The sequence below is a fragment of the Dermacentor albipictus genome, chromosome 5 (assembly GCF_038994185.2).
Source record: "Dermacentor albipictus isolate Rhodes 1998 colony chromosome 5, USDA_Dalb.pri_finalv2, whole genome shotgun sequence".
Lineage (NCBI taxonomy): Eukaryota > Metazoa > Arthropoda > Arachnida > Ixodida > Ixodidae > Dermacentor > Dermacentor albipictus.
The window spans coordinates 50,833,287-50,861,090 of NC_091825.1; the positions used below are offsets into that span (position 1 = coordinate 50,833,287).

The 27,804-nt window shown below is 47.1% G+C and overlaps 1 protein-coding gene across 1 annotated transcript in view; it reads left to right on the forward strand.

Annotated features, from left to right (window-relative positions):
• LOC135899216 (zinc finger CCCH domain-containing protein 13-like) overlaps window positions 1-7,929 on the forward strand; it is a 96,661-nt gene extending 88,732 nt beyond the window's left edge. The window contains exon 3 of the mRNA XM_065428473.2: window positions 3,200-7,929. Coding sequence (XP_065284545.1) covers window positions 3,200-3,238 — 39 coding nt within the window. The 3' untranslated portion in view covers window positions 3,239-7,929. The remainder of the gene's footprint in view (window positions 1-3,199) is intronic.
• Window positions 7,930-27,804: the final 19,875 nt, after the last annotated feature.

Sequence of the window (27,804 nt, forward strand, 5' to 3'; positions counted from 1 at the left end):
GACGTCTTTCTTCATTGAAAATCAGATCTGCTGGAAGCCCGCAATGCGCAAGAAGATCCGTCGAAGGAGACTTTGTCATTCACTCCACTATAGCACGAAGCAGTTTTCACCCGTCTGTAGCAGCTTCCTGCAACAGTCGGGAAGATGACAACTTTCTCCATTTCTGGAGCTCCACCTTTCGGGCTTCCGCAGAACTGATTTGCCATGTTCAGTGTCGCAGTGCTTCGGGTTGTCGATTACTTCGGCCTCGCCCTGCAATTTGGAAGAAGCCTGGTTGGCTCAGTGGTAGAGCGACTTCTCCTGAACAAGGCTTGGTGCCGGGTGTGATCCACTGGCCGGGACGAATTTTTTCTTCAAGAAGCTTTCTTTAACAAACACTTTTGCTCTGGCACTGTCTCTCTGTCAAGCCCGTATTGTTGTCTTTCTTCAGTTTAGTGCTACACTGAGCTGGATGACAATTTTTTTCTTTCGTGTCCCTCTCCACATCGACGACAGACCCTTCGGTGGTAGCACTGCGAGTGGCGTCGGTGGTGTATCTGGCTGTGTAGTCGTATCGGTAGCCTTTCTCTTTCTGGAGTCGAGTTGAAGGGTCTGTAGAGGAGAAACGCTTATTAATAAAGGCGTTGCTGTGACTCCTGAGCAGGAGAGCATGCTGCGGCGGCCCAGGAAGAATCAATGATTCAGGAAGTCACTCTTTTCCTCGATGTCACCTTTTCCTCGGTCTCGCGGTGCAAACCTGAATCATTTGGCTATGGACGTTATTTTGTTACGTTCCTGTGAGCCCAAATGTGAATCCGAGAGAGATACAGGAAGGAAAATACTCGCACCGCGAAAGAATGAGAGGCGACATGGTGAGTGAATGGGAGGACCGGTTTTGGGATGTGGTTGCGCTGAATCGCCGTAATGCGAGCAGCCAGACGAATAATGAAAAAGTGCTACAGCGTGGACGCATTTAAGCGCGTCGAGTGTTTGCGGGAATTTTCCTTCCTCTGTCAAATGACGGAGCACCGCATGCGCCCTGCAGAAGGTATGGGTTCGGCTCCCACGGGTGTCAAATTGTCGCTTCTTCTACACACATTTTTTATCATTATTATTATTCACAATATCGAGGTTATTGCAAATTCAACCTCAATTTATGGCAAATTCTGCATTCCAATACCAATAACAGGTTATTTACCCCCTGTCTTTTCTTGGTATCGTTGGCTCTTTGCCTCAGATTGTCACGTCGTAGTGACGGTGAACAACCAGACCCTGTAAAAACTGTGCCTTTAGAATCTAACTCTATATTGGGCAATGAAAAACACTTCCCGTCAAAAATGTAAACAATTCTCGCCTGGTTATACGGTTATTGATGAGAAATTTCGTGACGAAATTTTATTGCGTGTGACCAATACATATTCGCGACATAAATGCTGTTTTTGCGATTACCATATAATATGTAAGCTAACGTTTTTATCAGAGCGAGATTCGGCATGATTATTGGTTTCGGAACTCGTAGCGACAGAAAATAATCAATTTTGTTGCGCTTAGTGAACGTCTAGAACAAGGTTTAAAGTAAAAGCTTAGCCCATACGCTTCTTACTGCTGTCGCCAGGTCACCACTGATAAACCTTCTCGCCACATTCTAAAAATGATCGCTGCGTTACACGGCCCACACGCACGATGGTTATATTTCCCACATGTTATGCCCATCAATATCGCCAACGAGGACCACCAAATGCCGTTGTAGCTACAGACAAGAAGAAAAGGAAACTTTATTAATGAATAGTCCGGAAGTTTTCGCTGTGGTGGCCTCAGGTGGCGGCTCGAAGTCCTTGGACTCGGGCGGCATCTTCGGCTTGCCGGACGGCCCAGAGCTGGTCTGTCAGCTCTGAACTATTGAGAGCCGCCTCCCAGTGGAAGCGACGCCTACGGAGAAGGCAGAAAAAAAAATTACGGCAGAACTCGTCTCACGATGACTGTCGATGGTAAGGCGAATAGCATTCGAGTAATGATTAGTGACCTAAGCAAGCAGGCAAGCAGACAACTTGGGCCACTGGATCGGCGTAGAGGATGGATGGATGGACGGTTTGATAGCCGTCGCCGCGGCACACTTGGTAGTGCAACGCACGTGTAATGCGGAGGTTGTGGGTTCGATCCCCACCGGCGACGAGTTACCTTTTCGTCCACCTTCATTTCCATTTTCTTTGTTATTTTCTAGACTTCAGTTTCAACCACAGCAATATTCTCCCTATGCTTTCCTTGGCTTCATTGACTGTTGGCTTACATAATGTGGTGACGGACGCCTGCTGGGACTGGACTACTTCGACCTCCCTCCCCCCCCCCCCGGCCCCTCTCCTCTCTTAAAAGGGAAATAAAGTTCATTCATATGATTATGATTAACAAAAGTCGAGCTCCCAGGTTCCCCTTCTTTCCTTGTGTATATATATATATATATATATATATATATATATATATATATATATATATATATATATATATATATATATATATATATGTATATATATATATGTGTTTTCGCAGGTGGGTTCGGTTGTTCGGCAAGTTGTTTTTTCATCCACTTTAATTTCCAATAATTTATCGTTTCTTTATTTCATTTATTAAGCACGAGTAATTTCCCCTATGTTGTCCTTGGTGTCAGTGTTTGGTGGCTTCTTATGATGTGACTAATAAAAATCGAGCCCCTCTGCTAACCCCCTTTCTTCTCGTTTATATATATATATATATATATATATATATATATATATATATATATATATATATAATGTGTGTGTGTGTGTGTGTGTTATATGTATCTTGTGGGCTTGAACCAGTTGTGATTGTATGCTGCTATGAGCTTAATGCGACAGTCATATCAAAGGTATTTCCAAAGAAATATCGGCGTGGCGTTGATCGGCATTGGCGCGTCCAATTCTAAACAGCATGACGAACGTTCTGTAATCAAAGCTATGATGCGTTTTATGCTCTGATCGAATCAAGGGCATTATCCGCACTTGAGTAGTTTTTAGCCGCAACAGTATACAGCCTGATGTCCGCCGAGTGTAATATGAACTATGCATGCAGTTGCCGCACGCTCAGAAGGCAATTAATTGCAGGGCCTCCACATTCGGCAGTGTGTTTTGGATACGCTACTTAAGCACGCTAAAGGTTACATTATGACTGCTTGCGGAATGACAGTTTTCTTTTTGTGTTGGCGCAGGCAAGCGACACGGAGCTATCTTCGCAGGACGACGGCTGACGTAGCAAGTGGCTGCTCTCCTTGCGGTGGCCGATACGCTTGCAGAGCTCATCTGAATGGAGGATTCCGGCACCTCGTCGTAAGAAGGAAGAAAAAAAAACTTGTGCTCATCCCTCGCTTAGCGCGATACGGAACTCCCTGCTGTGCAGCCCAGGCTGAAACTTGTGTACATATTCTCGAGAATCGTGCATTTCGCGCAGCCGCACACGGCTGTGAATAAGAGTCGTCTGCAAGTGCCAGGAGCCCCGGTCACACGTGACGCAACGTTTCGCAGGCGAGGAACTGCTGAAGACAGATACTGTTGACAGGGGTGCACTGCGTACCGTTTTGGGTCGCGGCTCATCCTTGCGCTGAGCTACTCAACTACTGGCCACCCCTATTGCTAATATTCCACATCTGCTCCGGGCAGAAAGGGTGGCGAGATTGTGAAAGAGGTGCGTGCTTTTCTACGTGGTGCATTTGTTGTGCAGGCGAAGTCAAGCGAGTCCGCTTCTCCGGAAGAGGCCTGCAATTATATTCCAGACACTGTAAAGAGTCCGCCACGGCGACGTTTTCGGCCAATCAAAGACGGCGTGGCTCCCCTGTTAGCCAATCAGAGGGGACGAGATGACAGATGTGACAATATGGCGGAAGTTGACACTGCCGAGGGGTGGCTGCTGGCGGAAGTGTGATTATGACCAATCACGCGAGGGCAATCCAACGATACGCTTTCCGAACCGCTGTATGATCGAACCCAGACTAGCACCCGTTCTTGACGTAGGACGCGCGTTCGATATGGGCCAAATTTGCGAGAAGGCACGATGATGATGTCGACGCGGTGGTTACTCTTGTTCAGAAACCAGTGTTAATTGCCTCAAGTTTCACCCTGACGTGCGTCTGCCTAAAACCTTTTTTTTTCTTAATGCTAGTAGTGTTAGGAGTGTCAAAGTGAAAAGAAATGTGTGTGTGTGTGAAGTGTGGAAAGCCGGTCACGTGTAGAAGTAGAGAGGGGTGGGAGAGCTTAGAAGAGCGTGTATGCATATATACTGCAACTAACGGTGGCATGCTTCGGACAACCGTCGCGCTTCGTCACACTTCAGTTGCACTCTGCTCCTCGAAGAGACAGGATGCTAGTCCAGTGAGCTCGTGAACAACACTTTGCAATGGGGTGAACGCGATTTAAATCATGAATTTTGTTCATCAAAGAGGTGCGACGCAATGCTAAAGCATTTTTCTCGAATTCACCGGACAATCACCTCTGATTTCTTCCCCCTGTCGTTTGCGATCTGCGGCGGCAGGTATACAATCTACAATATCACGATGCGACTAACTTGCGTACTCGGTAAATTGGTTACTCGGTGCGCCCCTAAACCGAATGAGGCGTTTTGTTATTCACGAAGTGGCCTTAGCTGCGGCTACCAAACTAATAGAGGCTGGTGAAGTGGAGTTATTTGTTATCAAATAATCACATGTATAGGTCTCTACGATGATCCGACTATTTACCTGAACGGCAGCAGTTCAAGGGCAAGACCAACATTGCTGAAGGCTGTGCTGCAAATATGGGGCCACCGTTTGTTGTAACGAAAACGGCGTGGTATTCTCTTGAATGCGACGTTTTCGAGCACTCTCTGGTTCTAATAGGCGATAAGGTTAGCATTCGTATCTTGCACATACGACAGCTCAAGACGGTCATTAAATGTGACTGGTGGAACACTATACACTATCAATGCACCAGTGTTCACACGGTGCATTATGTTCTCGAGGAATTTCGCGTAACGACGCGGGAACGTCGTCTCTATCGAAAAAAAAAGTTTGCATAACGTACAATACATCGCTCATATATTCAAGAACGCTATGTATTTCACGAGACTTGAAATAAACAATTCCATGTGATCCCATAGATGCACACCCGGCGACAAAATATTGCGGGGCATGGCATCTGAGAAAAAGCTGCGTGTCTCCACAACTTCACAACGCGCTCTTGTATTTACATTTCGGGCCTCGACTAGAATATGCTAACAACATTGTCGTATACAGTTTTACTGGCTACTGCTACAGGCTGCTCAGGAATTGAACGTTTTCGGCGATCCCGTGGTCCGTAAACTTTTCTCGCCGGGTGTACGCTTCCAAATGCTCTGTCTCGACTGTGACTTGTGAACAGTGTTACGTAAATTTGGACTAAATGTCTGAAGCGATAATCACTGGCTCAGCTACTATTACCTCATACATCGTCTTATTAAGGCCAATTAAATGTAGCGAAGACCTTGTGCTATGTCAAATTTACGTGGAATGTTCAGCCACACCGGACAGCTAATCGTCGTGAGCAGCCCCTGCATCGGAAGTAGTATTTCGCTTACGACGCGCACTCCTCAAGGAGACGCCTTAAAGTTATTGTCTTTCCGATAGACTGGTGTAAGATAGGGCTTGTGGGTAAAACATAGTGTTGATTAACTGCGCAAGAACAACTCAGGAGACAGAAGAGATAAGAGGGCGCTTCCAACAATTTACATTATTTTCGAGAAGCATCGCCAAATGTATAGTCTTGCAGAAACACAACAGCCATGCGCGGAACACAATTTTACAATAGGCTACATTTTTAATGGCAGTTCCTTCACCCGATCAACGGTGACACGTCTATAAGCTGACCAGTATTTTCCTGCGTTGATATGCGAAACATATCGACATGCAAGCTCGGAGAAGCGTATATAATTTACGCTTCAAAATTTCGCAATTTTGAAGTATCTCAGCATAGCCGTTCTCTGGTGCGTTGTGCTTGCACTCACGCGATGAAGCAGGGGCATATCAAAGCACCTGTGGCATCCCGACGGAATATGCGCTTCGTTGCATTCAACACGAGCAGCTAACTTTTGTGAAGAGGCCTTGCAAATTCCAGTAATAAAAGCAAAGACATTCCATTGATGGCGATGTCATGTGCTTATTACTCTTACAGGACGCTAAAAAGCTGCTGATGTGGAAAATAAAAATGAAGGCGCCAGAGGCCTTTTCGGTGTTCAACCCGACAGCTTGTCGCGCAAGAAGCGGTTTGACCGCTTGATACGTTCCAAGTAGAATTGAAGACATTGACAAGTAAATCAATGACCATTAAAAGGTAATGCCAACAAGAATAAGCTGAAGCGCCACGCAGATATTTTCCATGGACACGATGAGGTGCTGCGTTGGCACAACACAATCTCTGCAGGTGCACGTTGCCGACATTTGCTCGGAGCTGCCTATTCAGTCTCTATGGCTGGACTAAGGGAAGCGCTGTTGTGATCGCCCTATAAATAGAGCAAACGAAGAAAGAAAAAAGAAAACGCTGATAAATAATTTCTCCATTAGCCCGTCTATGGGGTAAAATGATTGTCTATTACGAGAGCAAGCTAGTCACGTGTTCTAAGTAATGAGCTTTATGAAGCATGATTTACCTTCCGGATTTGAAGCGATTCAGCTTTACGTAGTTGGCACGTATGTGGGTCCCTCTGCTCCTTTTTACAGCCTTCCGTGACAGCTGTATGCACTTGGTCGTGACCATCCGCGTCACATTTGAGACCTTGGGTGGGCACTGTGTCAAACAGCGATCCTCTGACCTATGCCACGTCTACATTGACGTCGCTTTGTGGGCGGGCTCCGAGTCGATCGTCGTCGTGTGGATAGAAGATATGAGAGATACTGTGTTATTACAAGATGGAACGCCAATTAGCCCGGTCTCGTACCTTACTGCAGGTTCTTCATCTGGTAGCATTCATCAAAGGCCATCTTTATTATACTTCTGTTTTCGTAAAAGCGCCAGTCTTCGTGTACACAAAAAGCAGTCTCGTGCTACCCTAACCTGTATGGCTTAAGTTGAGACAGGTGCTAGTACAAAGGTATGATGGTGGGGAATTAAGTTTACTAGAAGAGCATCCGATTTGCTACGCTACACAGGGGAAAGAGCAAATACAAACATGACTGAAAAACGGAAGGGGGCGCCCTAAACATATGCGCGCACAAGCAAGATATGGAGTGTCTGAGGGAAGCCAGATGTTTGGTCTATGCCTGAAGGGCCGAGACCATAACACCATGGCTTCTAGGACGTGTCGAGTAAGTTTAGAAGTCCAAAGCGGTGCATGCGTTCGACTCCCGTCGTAAAAAGACCGCAATGCAGGACATCTCAAGCCCTGGCGACAGCGCTTTCCATTTTCACGAGATAAAATTAGCGCTGACAGCTGCTGAGGCCCCAAGTTTTCTTCCTGGCAGACACGTAAAATATGCCCTGATATTGATTATATCGTGGCAACGATTGACTCGCAGAGCAACCCTGAGCAACCATGGTAACCTCTCTGAAACGATAGATGATAGCACAGGATCATTCTCGGGGTTACTGCTGTTACGCTGTCATGAAGCGCAACCCTGACCATCATGAGGCAGAGTGGCAGAACAAGAAGTATTACGCGAATGGTTGACCGTTCTGAGAGCACCGCCAAAAGTATATATTCGACGTCGAGGTACATCGGCATTGTGTACTAACTGACTGTTGCATGCACACATGTGGTACTCGTTTTGAACCGCTAACTGTTTAAACGCATGCATGACAATGACGGCGGACAGTTAAAAAAAAACCTTGTTACTACCGTGTAGAGAATCCAGGTTTGTTTTCGTTCCTGTTTGTTTTTATTGTTTCAAGACTCCATTTGTATAGATTTATGGAATAAAACACCACTTTCTGAAAGTGACGAAAATGTGTTTTGCTCGGCGTTCTCGGAATAAAAATTCCGCCCCGCAGCGTCTTATTCTGTGTTTCCAGAAGTTGGAACCCGAACAAGAGGAAAGCTTCATAAACACACGTTGCAAGAGGCATCTGTGGCTATCCGGTAAGCATCGCTATGGATGGCAGCATTTTTCTTTTACCCATACTTTCAGACTGTCAAATAACTGCAAGGACAGCATACTGGAAACTGAGTGCTGACATGCACAAAATAACACGCAAAAGCAAAACTGCTGTCGCATCTCTGAAACAAACAAAAAAAAACGGCCGTGAGAAAACAGCGCGTTGATATGGATTTCGTAGTTTTTTTTTTAAAGGTTGAGTTGTGTGAAGGCGATCGCAGACGCCGACACCACTGTAACAGACCGTGACTGTATTTATGTGCAACGCAAGACAAACAAAACATTTTTCCGAAACTCCCTTAAGGGGAATTAGCGTAGTGCGAAGCATTGTATACCGGCTCCAAATTTAAATGACCCAACAGTGTACGGAAGGGTCATATGATTAGGTACCAAGGCTAAGTGCCCGCTCAAGCTGCAGGGTAGCCATTCCTCCAGCGCCTAAAAAGGGCGGGAGCTTTGAACTTCATTGCGGGCAATGTGGCCTTCGTGCTTAAAGGACCCAGGAGCCTCAAATATATAGTATGGTCACGTGACTCACCTTAACTGAACCCTTACTACAATGTAACACAGATTTACTATGGCAACTTAGCTGACAAGCTAGCTTGTCACTTCACAATCCTCACAAAACCAAGATTCTGTCTCGCAATGGAGTTTTATGTTGAATTTCAAAAATTAACTACTGCATATGTCTTCATAATTTTCGGATACTATAGACTACATTACGTCCAGCTTAAGAGTGCAGCATTGTTTTGCCGGATTTGTAAGCGGAAAACTGATTTTTTTTAAAGTGAACCAAAAAACTGAAAATGACCTTGGGTTACCTTGATGAGAGTGCCCCATACAATGCTTCACATTAAAAAAAAAATTGTTTCACCTGAAGGCGAAGCATAGAAGTCCCAAATCTGCGTCCTCTGATAAAGCTATTGACTTGGTGATACCGGATGGGGCGTACTTTTCTGTTTCTTCTGTTTTCTCGTAACAGCTAACAAATAGCTCTTACCGCCTCCCTTTCCGATCTTCCATTTCTATGTTTCTATGTCCTCCCTTCTGAAGAGTAGGCAGGCATTGTGCCCCTTCCGGTGGCAGTTGCCAGCCTGTTCATCGCTATCCCTTTCCTGTGAAATCTATATATGTTATAAACTAATAATAATAATAATATAATAATAATAATCAAATGTGTTTATTAAGGTGCCCAGGAACAACCACGCGGAAGAACCTCGACGTTGTGTTTTTCCTGTGAACAATGCACAGGAAAAACAATGCACGCCCACACACACACACATACACACGCGCGCGCACATCAAAATAATAATAATAATTTCGTGAATACAGATTTTAATAGAGCATAAAATTTGTACCCGAAGAGAATACAAAGCAAAGGTGCAGAAACAGGAAAAGGATTAAACAATGACGGAACACACAACACATATCAGAGTTTTTGTTGTTATTGAAATTTCTCTGCAGCTCTTTTGAGAAGAATATTGATACAGGGAAGAGGCACAGATACAAACGTGTGTGTAGGAGATAGAAATGGCCCCCAAGCAGCCGCCACACTCTTCGCCCTTCTTCTCTCGAGGCACCTTCATCGTTCTCTTCCCCGCAACATCAGCCTCCCGGCGGGGTAGCTCCATCCCAGTGCAGGTTATGGAGCATCAATTAAGGCGTGTACATAAGGCTGGAGTCCAGCAACGTGAACAACATCGCTGCTTATATCGGGAGGCATTGAAGACTTGCCTGCCGGTGCACTCTTGTACGTCACGTCAGAGAGTGGGCGCAAGATCTTGTGCGGATCAGAGTAACGCGATAGGAGTTTTTCGGACAATCCGACACGACGCGAAGGTGTCCAGAGGAGCACAAGATCCCCAGGAGAAAATTGGGCTTCTCGGTGCCGGCGGTCGTAACGGCACTTTTGGGAACGTTGCGAGGTAGTAAGGCGATCACGAGCGATTTGTCGGGTCTGGGCGGCCAGGACAATAGCGTCACGGGCGTAAGCGGTTGGGGTCTGTAATTCGTAGGGAAGGAACGTGGTCATGGGTAATGCAATGTCGCGCCCAAACAAAAGATATAACGGTGAAAATCCGGCGGTGTCATGGCGAGACGCATTGTAAGCAAAGGTGATTTATGGCAGAGGGATGTCCCAGTCATGGTGATCGTCGGAAACGTACAGGGCAAGCATTTCAGTTAGCGTGCGGTTGAGGCGTTCGGTGAGGCCATTCGTTTCTGTGTAGTACGCGGTAACGACTGTGTGCTCGGTAGCCCAGGAGTGGAGCAGATCATCGACGACCTTCGATAGCATGTAACGGTCACAATCCGTAAGTAACTGGCGAGGGGCACTGTGGTGTAGGATTACGTCGTGGAGCAGAAAGTCGGCGAAATCTGTCGCGCAGCTGGTTGGAATTGCTCGCGTGATGGCATATCTTGTTGCATAATTTGTTTCCACTACAATCCATGTGTTTCCTCAGGTATAAATAGGTAAAAGGCCAAGAAGTTCGAGCCCCACACGAAAAAATGGCCCCGTGTGGGCGTCAATAAGTTTAAGTAAACCAGCAGGAGGTGATGCAGGCATCTTCGGGCGCAGACACAGATCGCAAGCAGCGACATAACGGCGCACACAGCGATAACTTCCGCGCCAGGAGAAGCGGCGTCTCACATGGTCGTATGTACGAGTGACTCCCAGGTGTATAGCGGTAAGAGTCTCGTGTAGCTGTGGGAGCACGGTGAGTCGGAGGTGCCTTGGAATGACTAGCAGGAGCTAGGGACCATCAGGGTGGGCGCCGCGATCATGTAAAGTCCCGTCGTGCAGGGTGAACATTCGGAGGCAAGGGTCACTGGGCGCGGAGGTTAGGTGGTACATCACAGTGCGAAGGACAGGATCGCGGCGTTGTTCGTCACCGATAAGAACAAGCTGGGGACTGACAGAATGCACATATCCGAGTCGGCGTCTGCAAAGTCCTGTGGATCCACAGGATGGCGGGACAGGCAATCGGCGTGTTGTTGCAGACGTCCTGATTTATACACCATGGAAAGGTATATTCTTGCAGACGTAAGGCCCAAGAGCGAGGCGTCTTGTTGGGCCCTTCAAAGCGGAGAGCTAACAAAGGGCATGGTGACCAGTTAAGACGCAGAAACTGCGACCGAACAGGTAAGGTCAAAATTTCGCGACCGCCCATACGAGCGCCAGGCATTCACGTTGAGTGATTGAGTCATTTAGTTCGAGCGCAGAAAGAAGGCGGCTGGTGTAAGCGATGATGCAGCCTCAGGGTGTTGACGCAGGCGTCAACCCTGTTGACGCCTGCGTCAACGTCAACGTCAACCCTGTTGACGCAGGCCGAGCACGGCGCCGATGTCACGACCACTGGCGTCTGCACGGACTTCAGTGGGAGCCAAGGGGTCAAAATGAGACAGAATCGGAGAAGTCGTTCACCGCCCAATAAGGGTAGCAAATACTTGGGCTTGCTGTGGTCGCCAAAAGAAAGGTGCCTCCTTCTTGAGAAGGTCGGTGAGCGGACGAGCGATATCGGCAGATCCTTTAACAAAGCGGCGGCAATACGAACATAATCCCATCAAACTTCGTACATCTTTTGCTGAACATGGAACAGGAAAATTGCGCACAGCGTGAAACTTTCTCCCGGTCAGGTTGTATTCCTGCAGCGTTTATGAGATGTCCGAGCGCAGTAATTTCGCGGCGGCCAAAATGGCACTTCGATGAGTTCAGCCGAAGACCAGCACCGCGAAAGACAGAGATGACAGTATCGTGGCGCCGAAGGTGACTCTTAAAACACAATCACTTCGTCAAGATAACAAAGACATGGTGACCACTTCAAGCCGCGCAGAACAGAGTCCACCATGCGCTTGAATGTAGCTGGGGCATTGCATAAACCAAAGGGCATGACTTTGAATTGGCAAAGACCGTCTGGTGTAATAAAGGCAGTCTTCTCACGGTCCATCTCATCTACGCCAATAGCCCGAACGGAGGTCAATTGACGAAAAATTTTATGATCCGTGAAGACAATCAAGGGCACCATTGTTCGAGGCAGTGGATGCACATCTTTCTTTTTATTTTGTTAAGGTGACGGTAGTCTACGCAGAAGCGCCAAGAGCTGTCCTTTTTCTTCGCCAAGACAACCAGGGATGCCCACAGACTGCTCGAAGGCTCAATAATGTCCTTGTCCACCATGTTATCGACGTCTTTCTGTACCATGGCCCGCTCCGCTGCGGAGATGTGATAAGGTCGCCTGTGAATAGGCTGGCATCACCTATGTTGATGCAATGGGTGACTACAGATGTCTGTCCGAGAGGGCGCTCATCCAAGTAAAAAATATCTCTATAAGAAGAGAGAAGGATACGAACAGACTTTGCTGAGAAGGAAGATCAGAAGCAATCATTTTAGAAATGTCCTCAGTCGGCGAAGATGACGGAAGAGCGGACGTCAGGGGCCCGCTGGTTCTGGGGAGGGCTGCTTCAGAAGTGAAGGAAGAAATCTGGAATTCTATAGGCATGATATGCGCCAAGGCAATGCCGTGGTGTAGAAGGTGCGTTGAAAATCCAGAGCTGAGGATGGGTAGGCAAGTGCATGACATGACAAGAACTTTATTTGAGTCCTGAGGGACTGAGATCGTGGGGAGCCAAAGCCAATGGCTCCCGAAGATCGATGTCGTGGGCCCTCTGGACAGCCTGGAGTTGAATGTGGAGCTTGCTGCTCTTGAGAGATTCCTCCCATTGTTCTTGCGTGATGGGTGGAGAAGCGTTAAGGGCTGGGCACAGCCAGAGCATGGGTTCAAAAGAACATGAGTCATGACCATATTTGGGGCACGACTGTGAGTGGTCAGGATCTATCCTGTTAAGAGACCGAGGAGTGGGATACAAACGGGTTTGCAAAAGTCTGAATCTGCTAGTCTGAGGTTTGTTCAAATTGGGGTGAGGGGTTGAAATGTCCTCTTGCCGAGTCGATAATGGGAAACAATTTCGTGGAAAATACATAATGGATCTTTGTGGATGTCGACCTCGTTCCAAGCCTGGCTACCCGCGACAACGCGGTACGTGAAATCGCGCGCTCTCCGGTGGTCCTGTGCGTTAGGATTACATCCAAGCGGGTTAATTGAGCTATCTAGATGGGCTGGGAACCACGTGATGTGGTATGCTCCTTCGCTGCTCTCCCTAGTTCGTTGAAGTGCTTCGTTCACAATACTGTTCACCGGTTCAGACACGAGGACGGATGAGAAGGATCTAACCGCCGTGCGCGAGTCCGATAAGACGATAGCGGGAACTTTTGAGCTGTGAAAAGCCAGAGCGATCACCGCTTCCTCCGCCACATGGGCAAACTCGTCTAAACAGAGGCTGCATTGACCAGGTTGCCCCCCGCGTCTACCACCGAGACATCGAACGTATCCCCACTGTCATATCTGGCAGCATCGACAACGAGGGCATCTGCTTTCTGCTAATTGATCTTTTTAAGGATGGACTCGGCTCGCGCGAATCTTCTACCCTCGTTATGGACTGGGTGGATGTTTCGTGGAACAGGGTCAACCATGATGCGAGTTCTGGCTGCCCGGGACAAGCTATCTTTGGTCACCGGTTCATGTCTGGGTTGGATTCCCGCTTCTTTTAAAATCTTAATCCCTGGCTTAGTGTATGAAAGTCTCATTATTTGAGCCGCTGTGCGAGCTTCTATTAGCTCATCGATGGTGTTATGGAGTCCTAGCTCCAGCAGCTTCTCAGTGCTTGTGGACTGCAGAAGGCCGAGAACGCGCTTGAGGCTGGTTCTGATTAGGGAGTCGAGCTTGACCTTTTCCGCTTTACCCCAGTTAAGGTACGGCTCGATGCAGATAACATGACTCAGGAAGAATGCCTGATAAGCTTTGAGCAAATTGTCCTATTTGAGACCGCCTCTTTGATTTGAGATGCGGGCTATAAGTCTTAGGACATTACTAGCCTATCCAGTGAGCCTGTTGAGGGCCGTCGAGTTACAGCCCTTGGCATCAATGAGGAGACCTAGAATCGTGACCGAGTCCATCCTCGGTATGGGATGCCCATTTTTAGCTCGAATTTCTATCGGCAGTTTCCAGAGGCGCAAGGTTTCTGACCCCTTGTCTGGACTGGCGGTATAACAGTAGCTCTGATTTAGCGGGGGAGAGTTCAAGGACGGTGTTTGAAAGAAAGTCTTCGGTAACCTCCAACGCGCTTTGAACGACTGTTCGGGCATGGGTAGCGGTCCACCCGGCACCCAGATAGTGATATCGCCCGCGTAAATGGCGTGACCGACGTTCAGGATTGCAGCGAGGCGAGTGGAGAGTTTGTGCATGGCTATATTGAATAAGAGTGGCGAGAGGACCAAGCCCTGCGGGGTGCCGCAGGTGCCTAGTTCGTAGGGCCCTCCCCTGACCGTGCCTAGTCGGAGCTGTGCCTTGCGATCCGCGAGGAAATATGCTGTGTAATCATGAAATCGCTGACCCAGGTTAAGAGAGGAAATATCCGTCAGGATGTGTTTATGCGTGACCCTGTCGAAGGCCTTGGAGAGGTCCATTGCGAGGATCCCTCTCACGTCGTGAGTAGGGTTATCAAAGATTGCTCTCTTAAGCAAAAGCAAAGCGTCCTGTGTGGATAACGCCTGTCTAAAGCCGATTAGGTTGTGCCTAAAGAGTTCATCGTTTTAAATATGTTCAGTGATCCTGTTATGTATCGCGTGCTCCGCAACCTTGGCGATGCATGATGTAAGGGAAATAGGCTGCCGATTGTTTATATGGGGGGGGGGGGGGGGTTCCTGGTTTGTGTATGAGTGCTACTTTTGCGGTATGCCGCTCTATCCGGACCTGTCCAGTTTTCCATACCTCATTGATTTCGGCCGTGACTATCTCGATTGCCCTATCGTCTAGGTTTCTGAGGAGTTTGTTCGTGATTCCATCAGGTCCCGAGGCTGATCTGCCATTTAGATTGAAGAGAACGTGTCTGATCTCTGACACGGTGAAAGGTTCATCTGGATTAGGTGCCGAGAGTCCCATGTAGTTTACACGCTCTACCGGGCGATCCGCATCTTTGGCGAGGGGGAGATAAGTATGTGCTAAGTTGTTGGCTAATTCCCTGTCGGTGAGACCGATTGCGGTTTGCTTCTTTATGAGCCTATCCGTTGCAAGGCTAAGGGTGTGCTTAGACTGTTTATCGTTGTGGAGACTTCAATAAGCTCCATTAGCTACATCTTCGCACACGCCCGTCCGTTTCGGCACACGTCTCATCCCATTGCTGCCGGGCGAGCTGAGTCGAATAGGCTTCAATCTCCTTGTTAAGAAGCGTGATTTTCGATCTGTGTCTACGATTGAGGTTTTGGGTCTTCCACCTGGCTGAGAGGGCATGTTTGGCCTCCAGAAGGTGAGCGAGTCTCGAGTCCATTTTAGGAACTTCAAGATCCGTAATGATTCCTTTCGTTGCTCCTTTAACTGCCATGTTCACATTTTCTAGCAGATCTGCGTACGTCTCGTTTGGCGGGGTTATTTCATTTCTGATTTTTCTAAAAAGGTCCCAGTCCACATACTCATATCTCGCGGGTAGCCTGAGTTTGACACGAAACAGAATTTCAAGTATGTAATGGTCACTGCCTAGCCCCTCCTGGAGGTTGTCCCACGTGCCTTCGATACCTCGGAGGAAGGTGAGATCGGGGGTCCTATCTCAGCTGACCGAATTACTGGTTCTGGTGGGGAGCCTTGGGTCTGTGACGAGTATTAAGCTGAGCTCTGCAGCGTTGAAGGCCAAGTTCGCCCCTTTTGCACTTTTGTAACCGTACCCCCATTCCGTATTGGGTGCGTTAAAGCCACCCGCAAAAACGAGAGGAGCGTTTCTCGCCGCCCTAGACGTGGTGCCTAGTAATGTTTTGAAGTCTCTTTTCCTGTCAGAGAGTGCGCTGCACATGTTGAGAAAGAAAATGTTAGAATTGATTGTTTTGTTGGGTACAATCTGTATTAACTGGGCCTCGTGGCCCGCTTTGTACGCGCGGACCTCGTGCTCAACGAACTAGATGTTCTTTCTGATTAGGGTTCCCTGTGCATAGTGTCCCGCCCACACGCACTCAGTGCTCACTCTCTCCCTTTTTCCTCTTTCTATGCCCCTTTCCCCCACCCCCAGTGTAGGGTAGCAAACCGGATGCTCTTCTGGTTGACCTCCCTGCCTTTCCTGTCCTTGCTTTCTCTCTCTCTCTCTGATTAGGGTAGCGATACATCTGCCCTTTTCTCTCCTGTATGCTACCGTGCGGTACCCCGAGGGGAAAATTTCTGCTGTACATAGCGTCTTTTGTAACAATACAACTTGCCGCTTGTCCGCAATAGACCTGAGAAGCTGTCCCAATGGGGCCTTGCGCCTCTGGAAGCTTGCGCATTTCCACTGCAAGATTTTCAGATTGTTGCTATTCGCGTTCGCCATTTTGCCTACTGAGAAGGATCAATTAGCCCTTTAGCCCCACTTTCGGGATTCGAGTTTACCTGGTTCTGCAATGTCGACACCGTAAGCCTACCTTTGGCATGGGCCTTGGGTCTCTCTAGTTGAGTTAATCTCGTCTCCATCCCGGAGAGCATTTCCATCATGCTTCCTAGGGTCTTTTTTATGGTGGCTAGCTTGCATCTGCTGTTTATTTTGGCAGAAGGATCGGTGGCGGTAGCTCTCATCCTCCTCTTCTTTCTCGCTCACCGGTTCGGGGTTGGGAGCTTTACGCTTGGATTTGCCAGCAAGTGGGCCTAGATCTTTAATTTTATCCTCATCGCGGTTCGAGATTTGCCCTCTGATGCTATTTAAGGCCTCTTTAAGCTATGCAAGTTCGCGTCTGAGCTGTTGATTTTCCGCCTCAAGTGATTGGATTCAGAGATCATTGACTTCCTCTGACTGTGCCTCACCACTTGCTCTTGTGGCCGTTGTAGTCTTCTTTCCCATCGAGGGCGCTGTGCCGGAGCCCTTGACTTTCTCAGCCCACGTGATCCGCTTCGCGGTCTGGGAGCGAGACCGGGACCGGGATCTCGATCTGGATGCGCTGGTGTTCCCGCCTTTCCTTGAGCTAGTTCGCATCGTGGAGCGAGAGCACCCCTCGATTGCGAGCGGGCTCGTAGGGTGGAGCCACCATATGCTGCCGCAGGTGTCACCGAGCTCTGTGCCTAGGAAATACTGATGTCATCGCCGCTGGCCATCTGTGCTTTTCGCACCATTTGTGGTCGCCTTCGACGCCGACGCCTTACGATATATGGGATCTGGTAGCGTTGTTTGCATGTCCTATCCCCGGTGATATGGGGACTGCCGCATGCTTCACATTTGGGTGTGCATTGGTGTTCCTCCTCTTGCGACTCTGATGACTTCATTTTCCCACAGCCGTGGCACTTCTTGTTTTCCTCTTCGCTACTTGGGCACGAGTCGGCTCGGTGACCCACGTGGCCACACGCGTAGCATACATCCACGTGCCGTTTGTACAGAAAGCATGGAACAAGGGCGGCTCCACACATGACCATGTTGGGCACTCGCATGCCGTCGAAGAGTACAACTACTTGTGTGTTCTTAATTCTTCTGACTTCTAATGCCGTAGGGTTTCTTGGGTTCAGAATCATCCTCTTAAGGGCTCCTTCGTCAAATGAAGGGTCGATGTTTCTTATTACACCTTTGCACGTGTCATCAGGGGCAGAAATGTAGGCTGACACCTCAAAGGCGCTGAGTTTAGCATGTATCTTGCTGGTTCTTGCATATGCCCTCGTGTTTTGATCGTGAGGGGTCGAGATAACCAAAATGTTCTGCATCTTGTTGGGGCACACGGTGTCTTCGGCAGTCTGCTGTACCGTGAAGGCCACCGCCATGGCCAGGGCTTGGGCGAGGAGTATGATATCCGTCTTGGAAACGTCGAGACCTCCCTTGGGGCGCACGATGATATTAATTTGGTCCTTGGGTAATTTCGGTAGCCTTGAGGCTGCCCTTACCTGCTTCATGAAACTTTTGGCCGGCGAGTTGGCGTTGCGGCTGCCAACCGGCATATTCTTGGTGACACCTTACCCGCCATATGACGTCGTACTCGTTGGTTGTTTTCCTTTGCTGCCGAGGGCGGTCGTACATCCCGCTTCATCGAGCTCCTCCGGGATGATTTCAATACCCTCGACGACTATGGTCCCGGCCATGGTTTCTGTTGGTCAGTAGTTCGCCTGGAACGCCGGTCGTCCGCGCCGGCGGAAGAAGGGGGGGGGGGGTGCTTAGGCCTACGCCCTCTCGCGCTGCCGCGCCGTAAGTAGGTGTAGCCCGTTAAGGTTGGCGCTCTCGCGGCGTAGTCGGAGATTCAAGGTGCCACAAGATGGCGAAAAGTCCACCCACCTATAAGAGTCCACTATCTGCACATTCCTTAGAACTTGCCGCTTCGTAAAAGGTATAGTTTCTGTGGGTCGGCTTCGCAAAACAGCCGAAAACTTTGAAAAATGGGAGCCGATGTGGGCAAGTGCAGTTCTCGAGGAGTCGGATTATGGTGTTCGGGAGCGCAATACAGCGCGAGAGAACCAGGTCAGTGATGGGGGATACGACGTACTCACCATCAGGAACGGGAGGACAAGTGGTCACGAGGACATATGTAGCGGCCTGTGGAGACAGACGGGTGAACTTGGCAGAACATAAGCGGTGTGCTGTACTAGAAGCGGCGCCAGTAGGAAACGGCAGGTCCAGATGTACAATACCCGAGGAACAGTCAGTTTGGGCTGAGTGTTTCGAAAGAAAGTCGAGGCTGAGAACGAGGTCACGTGCGCACTGCTCGAGGACAATAAATAAAACACTAGTGTAATGGTCTCCAATGGTCACACGTGCCGTGCACATTCAGATGACAGGTGAAGTGCTGCCGTCGGCGACTCGTATTGTACAGGGCACAGCTGGGGTCAGAACTTTCCTGAGTCTTCGGCGAAGAGCGGCACCCATAACTGTCAGCTGCGCTCCCGTGTCGACAAGAAATGTAACGGGAACACCATCTACTTCAATGTCCAGAAGGCTTCCACGTGTAGGCAGGGACAAAAGAGGATATGTAGGCCGGGTCCTAGTTGCAGCCTCACCTCCGGGAGCTGTTCCTTCTAGTTTCCTCACTTTTCTCTTTTATGGCACCGAATAGATGTGTTTCGTGGAAGCCGAAGGGGTTCTTGCTGCCGATCACCTTAATTAAATCGGTTACAAGAATTTCAGGGACGTAATCGCGGAAATAGTTGCGCTGTGCGTGCAAAACTCTCGGCCTGCCAAGCGAGTCGCATCAGGTTTTTTTTTCTAAACACAACGAACCTTTCGGTTGAACCGGAGCTTAAAAGAGGGAAGTGCTTGTGCGTATATATAGCAGGCCTCTTAAAGTGTGGAAGCACTTGTCCCCCGAGTTGGTACACTGCTACAGGTAGGATACTTTCAAGACTGTTTTCGACCTGCATAGGCAACTCCGCACTGCGACTCGTTTTGCAGTGTATCACATAGCATCCCGCAATATATGAGCAGTAACGTACGTATGTCGTACTTTCGTAAGCTAAATATAGATATTGTGCGCTTTTCGAATGAGGCTAAAAAAATAATAAGTTACCTGGTCAGTGTGTCTTGGGATAAAAGCAAATGAGAGTTTCGTGTGTCAGTCTGGGTGCGCTTTTCTCCTTGCGGTAAGTTGATCCTTGTGATGAGTTCGTCTGTGTCTGATGTCTGACGATTGTTCGCAGTGTTCGACGTGTAGTCCAGGCTTGGGGACACAGCAGCCACCTGCCACATGTAGAAATTCTCTAACCCGGTGAAACGTGAGAAGTGAATGTGAATAACTGTTTGTCTGTGGCAGTTGTTTCTTCGTGTCCTTGTTGATTCGTGCTGTTAAACTTCAGTTCTAGATATGAGCCAACTGTCCCTCATCAAGATCGTACGAATAACAACCAATCGGACCAAGTTGCGTTTCTTCACACAGTTTTCCAAAATATAGCGATTTTTTTTTCGGGAAGTCAATTTACTTGTGTTAGTATATATATATATATATATATATATATATATATATATATATATATATATATATGCGTGCGCGACTTGGAAACGCATTGAACCAGTTGTAATTCAGTTTAGGTGTGTGCACAGTGTTGGAAAACAAACTGGAGACGCTGTGCGCATGTCGAATGCTCCAAAGCTGAGATTAGCGCCGTTTGCAGTTGCTTCTAAATTTCTAACGAGCAAACAAACCGACAACTTGTCGCATTGAATGAGAAAACAGCACATTCTGCTTGCTCCGCTAAACTGAAGCATGCTATGAAACCATATGTTGCTTCGAGGCACTTCGAGGTGTCATGGTCGACTTCAGACCTTCCGAGGCATCATTCGAGCTCCGTTCCTGCACACAGCGGTACATAAATTTGTATATTCCTGCTGCTTAAAGCATTAGTGATACTAATGCTGGGAAATAGAGCTATACACGAACAAAACTAAATAAAGCTTAAGCGCGCATCGCTATCATTTATCAAAGCGCCTGGCTAAACAAAGTACACTATATACCCCTTTGTCGTCCCGAGTGCAGTGTTTCGAAGAAACCGGATATATAGTGTCAGCAGTATTGAAGGACACTGGTATCAGTCGCCTTTTCCCAAGGAAGATGTTTCTTATCCAAGTCGCTCTCCGAAAGGCGCCGCCTGCTTCGTTCTGGAAACGATGGAAGCGGCGCGAAGTAGCCGCCGTAGCCACGGTTTATTTAGGCCGGCCAGTCAGGGTGCCACGGGATCTTGGGAACGGCCGATGCAGCGGCCGCTCAGGTCGAGCGCGACAGCCTGTTCTATCCTCGCGCTACCGGCACGCGAAGAGCCTTCTTCCCCATACAATGTCTTATAGAAAGTCTATAGACAGTCTATAGTTATTTATCTATGAAGTCTATAGATTGTCTATAGACTTTTTTACACTAGTATATAGACAGTCTATAGACTTATGGTCTTACACTTTTTATAGACTATAGTGCATAAGAAGTCTAGGTCTATAGACTGTCTATAGATGGTCTATAGATTTATGGAAATTCAAGTTTCTAGACAAATGTCTGCAGAATGTCAAGACAAAAGTGTATAGGGTTATGCAGTTCTACTTTTGTAGAACGCTGTGGGCTATGGTACGGAACTGGAACGTACACTGGGATGAATGCGCTACATGTTTGTAAAAGCCGTTACAGGGCCTGTCAGGCACATGCATTATCGCCAGCGACGATGCGTAATACAGTGCATTTAACTTCCAGCGTACCGCCAAACGGGATACCCGCACATATGTTAGCGCTAATTTTCTGTTCCGATGATAGGTCAAGGCAATCAGTAGAGCAACGACACACGTATATGCGTGACCGCGCAGGCATACCACCTGCGAAAGACTGGGTGGGCTCAGAGGATTTGGCACATATCTTAAGTGAATGAGAAACCTTGATGAGCTTATAGTGCAGGATATCAGTCAACGAAAAACCACCCGGTGTTAGTGATGCAGCCGAGATATGAGGACAACGCGAAAATTATCTGAGAATCCGACGACGCACAACGCACGCACCACATGTGCATGCGCGACATCGGTTCATCGCACATTCACAAAGTCCGCGTTGTCAGCTACAAGCATTACGAGTCTCTGTGCTGTTAGCTTGATGCCTGTTTGGATCCGCTTGAAGCTAAAGTTGACGTTCATCACAATTATTGTCACGATTGGATCGGCGTTTTGTTTTCTTTATTCTACTGCCGCAAAAGTCATGATATGACTACTGTGAAGACTATTGGGATTGTCGAGAGCGACTACGTAATCATATCATGTGGTGAACAAATGCGGAAGTCTACACTATGTGTACACTAAAGTGTACAAATGGGCTCTACAGAAATATCAGCTGTATACAGCCTCAGTGACTTATATCTAACGTAGCTTCATATTATTCACCGGTACCTGCACTTGGTTACAGCGTACACGGGTTGTGCCGAGATTAACGACTTTTGTCTATAGTCAATCTATAGACGGCATATAAACCTGAAGCAATAAGAATTTTACAGTATCGGCGGTTTTCTAGTTCATCTCACGCCTTACCACAATGGGTATACGGGCTGTTCGCTCAAGTTAACATGACCTTTGGTGGCGTCACACCCTATGGCCTTCAACGGCGGTGATATAATAATAATATTCGGGGTTTTACGTGCCAAAACCACTTTCTGATTATGAGGCACGCCGTAGTGGAGGACTCCGGAAATTTTGACCACCTGGGGTTCTTTAACGTGCACCTAAATCTAAGTACACGGGTGTTTTCGCATTTCGCCCCCATCGAAATGCGGCCGCCGTGGCCGGGATTCGATCCCGCGACCTCGTGCTCAGCAGCCCAACACCATAGCCACTGAGCAACCACGGCGGGTAGGCGGTGATATAGGAAACCGTGGAGAATACTCCGAATTGCAAAGAAGTATGCAAGGTGTTTCACTTAATTTGAGCCACACTTTAAAATATGCAAATGCTACGTAGCTGGAGAGAACCAAGGTAATGAGTTAGCGCTCGTCCCTGTCTTTTCTCGGCATTGTCCTCGCGTCTCCGCGCAAAATTTTTCAGTATTCATTTCAACCAACTAGCCCAACTACCTGCTTTCCTAAGTAATGTTGTTTGCCGTCGCTTGGAGATACTCATATTACTTGTTGCATTCCCCCTGATTTGATAACTAGTCTTAATTAATTAATCAACTTCTCAATTATTACAATTAGATGAAAAGTCTCAATAAGAAAATTGTAGTGCAACATAAGAAACTCCCGATACAGCTTTCTGTTGCTCAACACGTGCTCCATAAATGTGTTTTGCGGAGCGTGAACGAAACTCGCGAATACACGCAATGTGCCTCGAGTGGCATGTGTGTGTGTGTGTGTGCGTGTGCGTGTGTGTGTGTGTTTGTGTTTGTGTTTGTTTGTGTTTGTGTGTGTGTGTGTGTGTGTGTGTGTGTGTGTGTGTGTGCGTGTGTGTGTGCGTGTGTGTGTGTGTGTGTGTGTGTGTGTGTGTGTGTGTGTGTGTGTGTGTGTGTGTGTGTGTGTGTGTGTGTGTGTGTGTGTGTGTGAATAAATACGTAGACTGGGAATAGACAAAAATAAACACCTTATCGATTCTCGTTGACAGACAAAGAATCAATAAGGATAACTGGAGACTGTATAGAATTTTGTCTGCAGGTAATCTATAGGGCGGAAGTAGACAAAAAGAAACAAGCATCATATCGACTTTTTTTATCGACCGACTATAGCATGGGAGTGGAGAAAGAGAAATATAGAAACCTTTTCAACTTTTGTCTACATAAAATCTATAAACTGGCAGTACACAAAAATAATCAATACCTTATCGACTCTCGTCTATAGACAGCCTAAAGACCAAGAATGAAGAACAATAAATAGAGACTGTATCGACTTTTGTCTATGGGTACTCTATAGCAGAAGCAGACAAAAAGAAAAACAGCTTATGAATTGTTGTCTATAGACAATCTATAAACTGGGAGTAAACAAAAAGAAATATAAACCTTGTCGACTCTCGACTATAGACAGTCTATAAACAAAGAATGGACAAAAGCAAATAGAGACTGTATCGACTTTCGTCTAAACCCAGAGGTGCAGCGCGAGCAAGGCCACACCAGCAGCAGTGTACGGAAAGTTGGGAAAAGAGGCAAAGAAAGATTTCCTTTAAAAACACAAACATAAGGTTCAATTCCAAAAAAAAGAACATTGGTGTAAGGGTGCAATTATAACAAAACACACATTTATGTGGGTGTGTTAGTTAACTACAACACGCTCAAGCGTGTGAATTTTTGTGAAGCTGGCTTGGTGCCCTCGCTTGCGCATGAGTGTACGTTCGTGTTTTGCGGCGTAACGCTTACGTGCCTGTTTAGCTAGACGCCTCGTTCAGTTTCTCATCATTCAGAATGCGCTTTGAATCCATGACACGTACCCGCTACTGAATCCTGACTCACAACGCAGGCGTATATCATAGACGAAGCTCTTTTCTGTGATCACGTGATCTGCTAGGCCAGGAAACAGTGACGAACGCCAAACTCAGGGGAAAATGGAAATAAAATTTTAACACATTTAGTTCCTTTCACATTATTTGCGTCACCGTGGCACATGCATTCCGGGTGACTGGCCAAATATAGCCACATACCTGCAGTTGAAATTACCCAGCGGCCCGAGTTGGATATTCAGCGAGACAGCAGACGGCACATACCAGTGACCCAAGCTGTCTATATTTATCCATGAATATAGCCGCCGAAGAAACAGTGAACGTCGAACACAGCGAATGAGCCAGAGAAAGGGTCACGGTAAAACACGTGGTACAGCGATGCAAAGCAAAAAGTCAGTTTGGCGCGACAGGCGAAGCATTGATTGCGATAGCAAATTGATTGCGACAGCTCTACGAAGTAAGGTTATTCATTTTATCAGCTGCACAGACTGCTGTAAACATTCGCTTACTAACTAAATTATAAAGCACGTTGTCACGCATGCATAGGCAACGGCGAACACATTTTGCTCGATGATGGTGGAGACTCACGTCAGAACGCTGGCGTGATGAAGAGCGGCAAGCGAATTCCCCTTCGTGCTGCCTCTCACTTCTACGCGAACTAGGCGCGCGGGAACGCAGCGCACACGAAGCTATCAGTCAGTTCCAGCCGGCTGACCTTCGAACCCAGCTTAGATTGCCTCCAAGATAGGACGGGCGCGGCTGCGTGACATGTGCAGTTTTCACACGACCACGCGCGTGCGGCTCAAGCCGATTGCATTAACCGATTACGCTTGGGCCGATCGCCCTTAGGTGCTGCACGCTCCTGCCCCCCTTGGTGGCCACTGCCGCTTCATTGGGACACACACACACACACGTACCAGCCAGAAACTGGACTACACACATACATTGTGAATTACCATTACAATAAGTGGCAGAGTCTGGAAACGCGTCTGTCAGTTATTTTTATATTTAACAGACGTATACCTATTTATCAATCACACATGGTGAACCATGGCTGCCCGAAAAATTACATGAGTTCGCATTTATTTCTCTTGCAGCTGTATCAAATCTGAAGATGATGCAGGAATAAAAGGCAACGAGTGCCTGACAGAGGTCCCAAATACCGTGCAGTTGAAACAGTACAGATCACATAAAGAAATGAACAAAGAATTTTAATAATTTAACAATAAATTGTTATTGATGTTTACTAGCATGAATGTAATCACTAGTTTAGGTAATAATATTGTTGAGGTTATACACAACGAAGTACAATCAACATAAGTGACTTGCAATATTCTCAACAACAACAAAAATACATTAGGTGTGTGGGACCTTGAGGAATTACAACCCAATTTTCAGCGAAGCTTTTTCTTTAGAACAGTTGCAATAAAGGTTTGAGTTTCCTCTAATTATATCGCATACTTTAAAAAGTTGCACGTGTATGACTCTTCTGTTTGAAACCTTGCCCGCATGTTATGCTTTGAAGCACTTTTACTTGGGAATACTTAAACAGCCAGTAATTCATCAACACACATGTTACTTCGCCATAACATTTACCATGGTCTTCTCCCTCCCCGCCTTTCTGCTTCCGGGAAAAAAAACGACGACTCGGTAATTATTTGAAACTCTTCTTACTGGACCATAGAACGTAGAAACTTTTTCGCACATTGCGCTTACCGTGACCCCCCACCCCTTTCCACGACATATAAACCTGTTGTAACCTACAGCTACGAGTATGCCGGGGCACTGGGAAGCATATCTGATAGCGGCCATATCTCATGCTCTAACACTTGAATAAGTTCTCTTTTTGCAAAGGTAGTGTTTGATCTAACCGCAATTAACTTCGCACAGAGAGTTTCCCCAGCGTGCTGCCAATTTTCACTAAATTTGGTCTTGATGGCTTATTTAGTTGTGCCAGCTAGGGCAGCGGACTCAATTCTGCCCCGCTCGTTAGACGCGCATAACACTCTAGAGTGCTCGCATACGTAATTAATTGCGAAAGCCCCAATTATCCACCGATTTTGAACTTCACCTGCACATGATCCATTTACTTGTGCTGACAGTCACCAAACATAAAGAAGCTGCTTCCTCCATGTTTACTGTGGACACCAGGCGAACCTAATATATCGCGCATAAAAAAGTAAAAAGAAAAAGAGGGGGTTCAATAATTATTCGTAAACCATGTAAATAAGCCAGAAACGTCAAAACTACGTGACACATTGCGCTTAAAGTGCTTATTCCTTCAAAGTATGAAATATCTGAAACCCAGAGTTCTCTTTGGTCATTGGTAAACCTAGCTAATAACCGCAGCGTGATACTTCTGAATACTTGTTTACAATTTTTTTTAAATATGTATTTGATCAAGACGCATTTACCATCGCACATAGGCTTATAAACTTGGCGTATAGTTCCCCCTACGTTCGCAAAATCTCAGCTTAGTTGTAGTTGTAGTTATGCCAGAGCAACCGTCGAAGTTTTACACCGCTCCTAAAATAGACTAACAACGCTATGGACCACTTGTATACCTACTTTACGGGAAAAGGCGCATTTAACCTACCGATTTCAAACATTGCCTACGCGTTAGCCATACAATAACTCTAATTTCCCCAGATATAAACAAGATGCCTTGTCTAGCTCACCGAGGACGCCGGAGAAACAAACTACGAATCTCGTAGGATTCACGAAAACACATGCAAATACGAGTGGTTAGTAATTATCTGCAACAATTGCATTTAAAACAGTTAAGTGATAGTTTCGCAACGCATTGCACCTAAGATTACTCTATTTTCACGGGAATACAACCGTCTTTCATGCTGTTGTTTTAGGAGTCCGGGAAACATTTCTATTAGTGGCAGTATGACACCGTGGAACGCTTCAATGAGTAACTTTCTACGAAGGCTGCAATGGACCTACACAGAATAAACATCTGTCGTTGGTCACTCAGAACATTGCTTCATACTTCGAATAAATATAAACACCATACCCACATAGTTTACCGAAGATACCGTGGGAAATCAACGAAGTGCTGTGTATAGCGCACAAAAATCAGGAGAAAGCGAGTATTCGGCAATTGTTTTCAGAGCACATAAGCAACCTACACAGTTAAACTTTTCGGTACACGTCTACAAAAAGTGGCCTCCATTTCTTGAAAATATGAAACATCTGCTGTTTTTATTCCTTTCGAGAAACAAATAATAATGTAGCTCTTATTTAAGAACAGCCTGAAAATTATATAGACAAAATCAGAAGTGACACATGCTTTCAGAAAAAGAAAAAGTTCAGGTCAGTGTTCTATTGGTGTTGAAATGGCTCCGCACGTTCAACAGAAAGGTTATTTCCAGGAACATATCTACGATAAATCGTGTTTACACAATGATACTCGACAGTTATACTTGTAATAAGTTTGATTAGATTGTTTTTATGGTGATGCGATACTGAGACTGCAACGCTACGTAGGCTATCTCGGGACGGAGATTCCATAGTTCCAGCATAATCCAACGATTTCATGCCGCAAGGCACACCAATCGTCGGACGCGGCTGATTATAAGTTATCCGGACTTCCCCCTCCCCGCAGGTCAAATATAGACAGCTGATTGTGTTTTCAAATACGGGTATAGCAGACCCCAAAAACTGGGCATGGTGCAAGTAGCGCACGCTGACATGCAATGGCGTAGCAACAGGGGGGGGGGGGGGGGGGGGTGTGCAAAGGGGCCAGCGGTGGGGGGCGTGATGTACGTCATACGCCTGAAGACACCCCTCTTTCCGCCGGC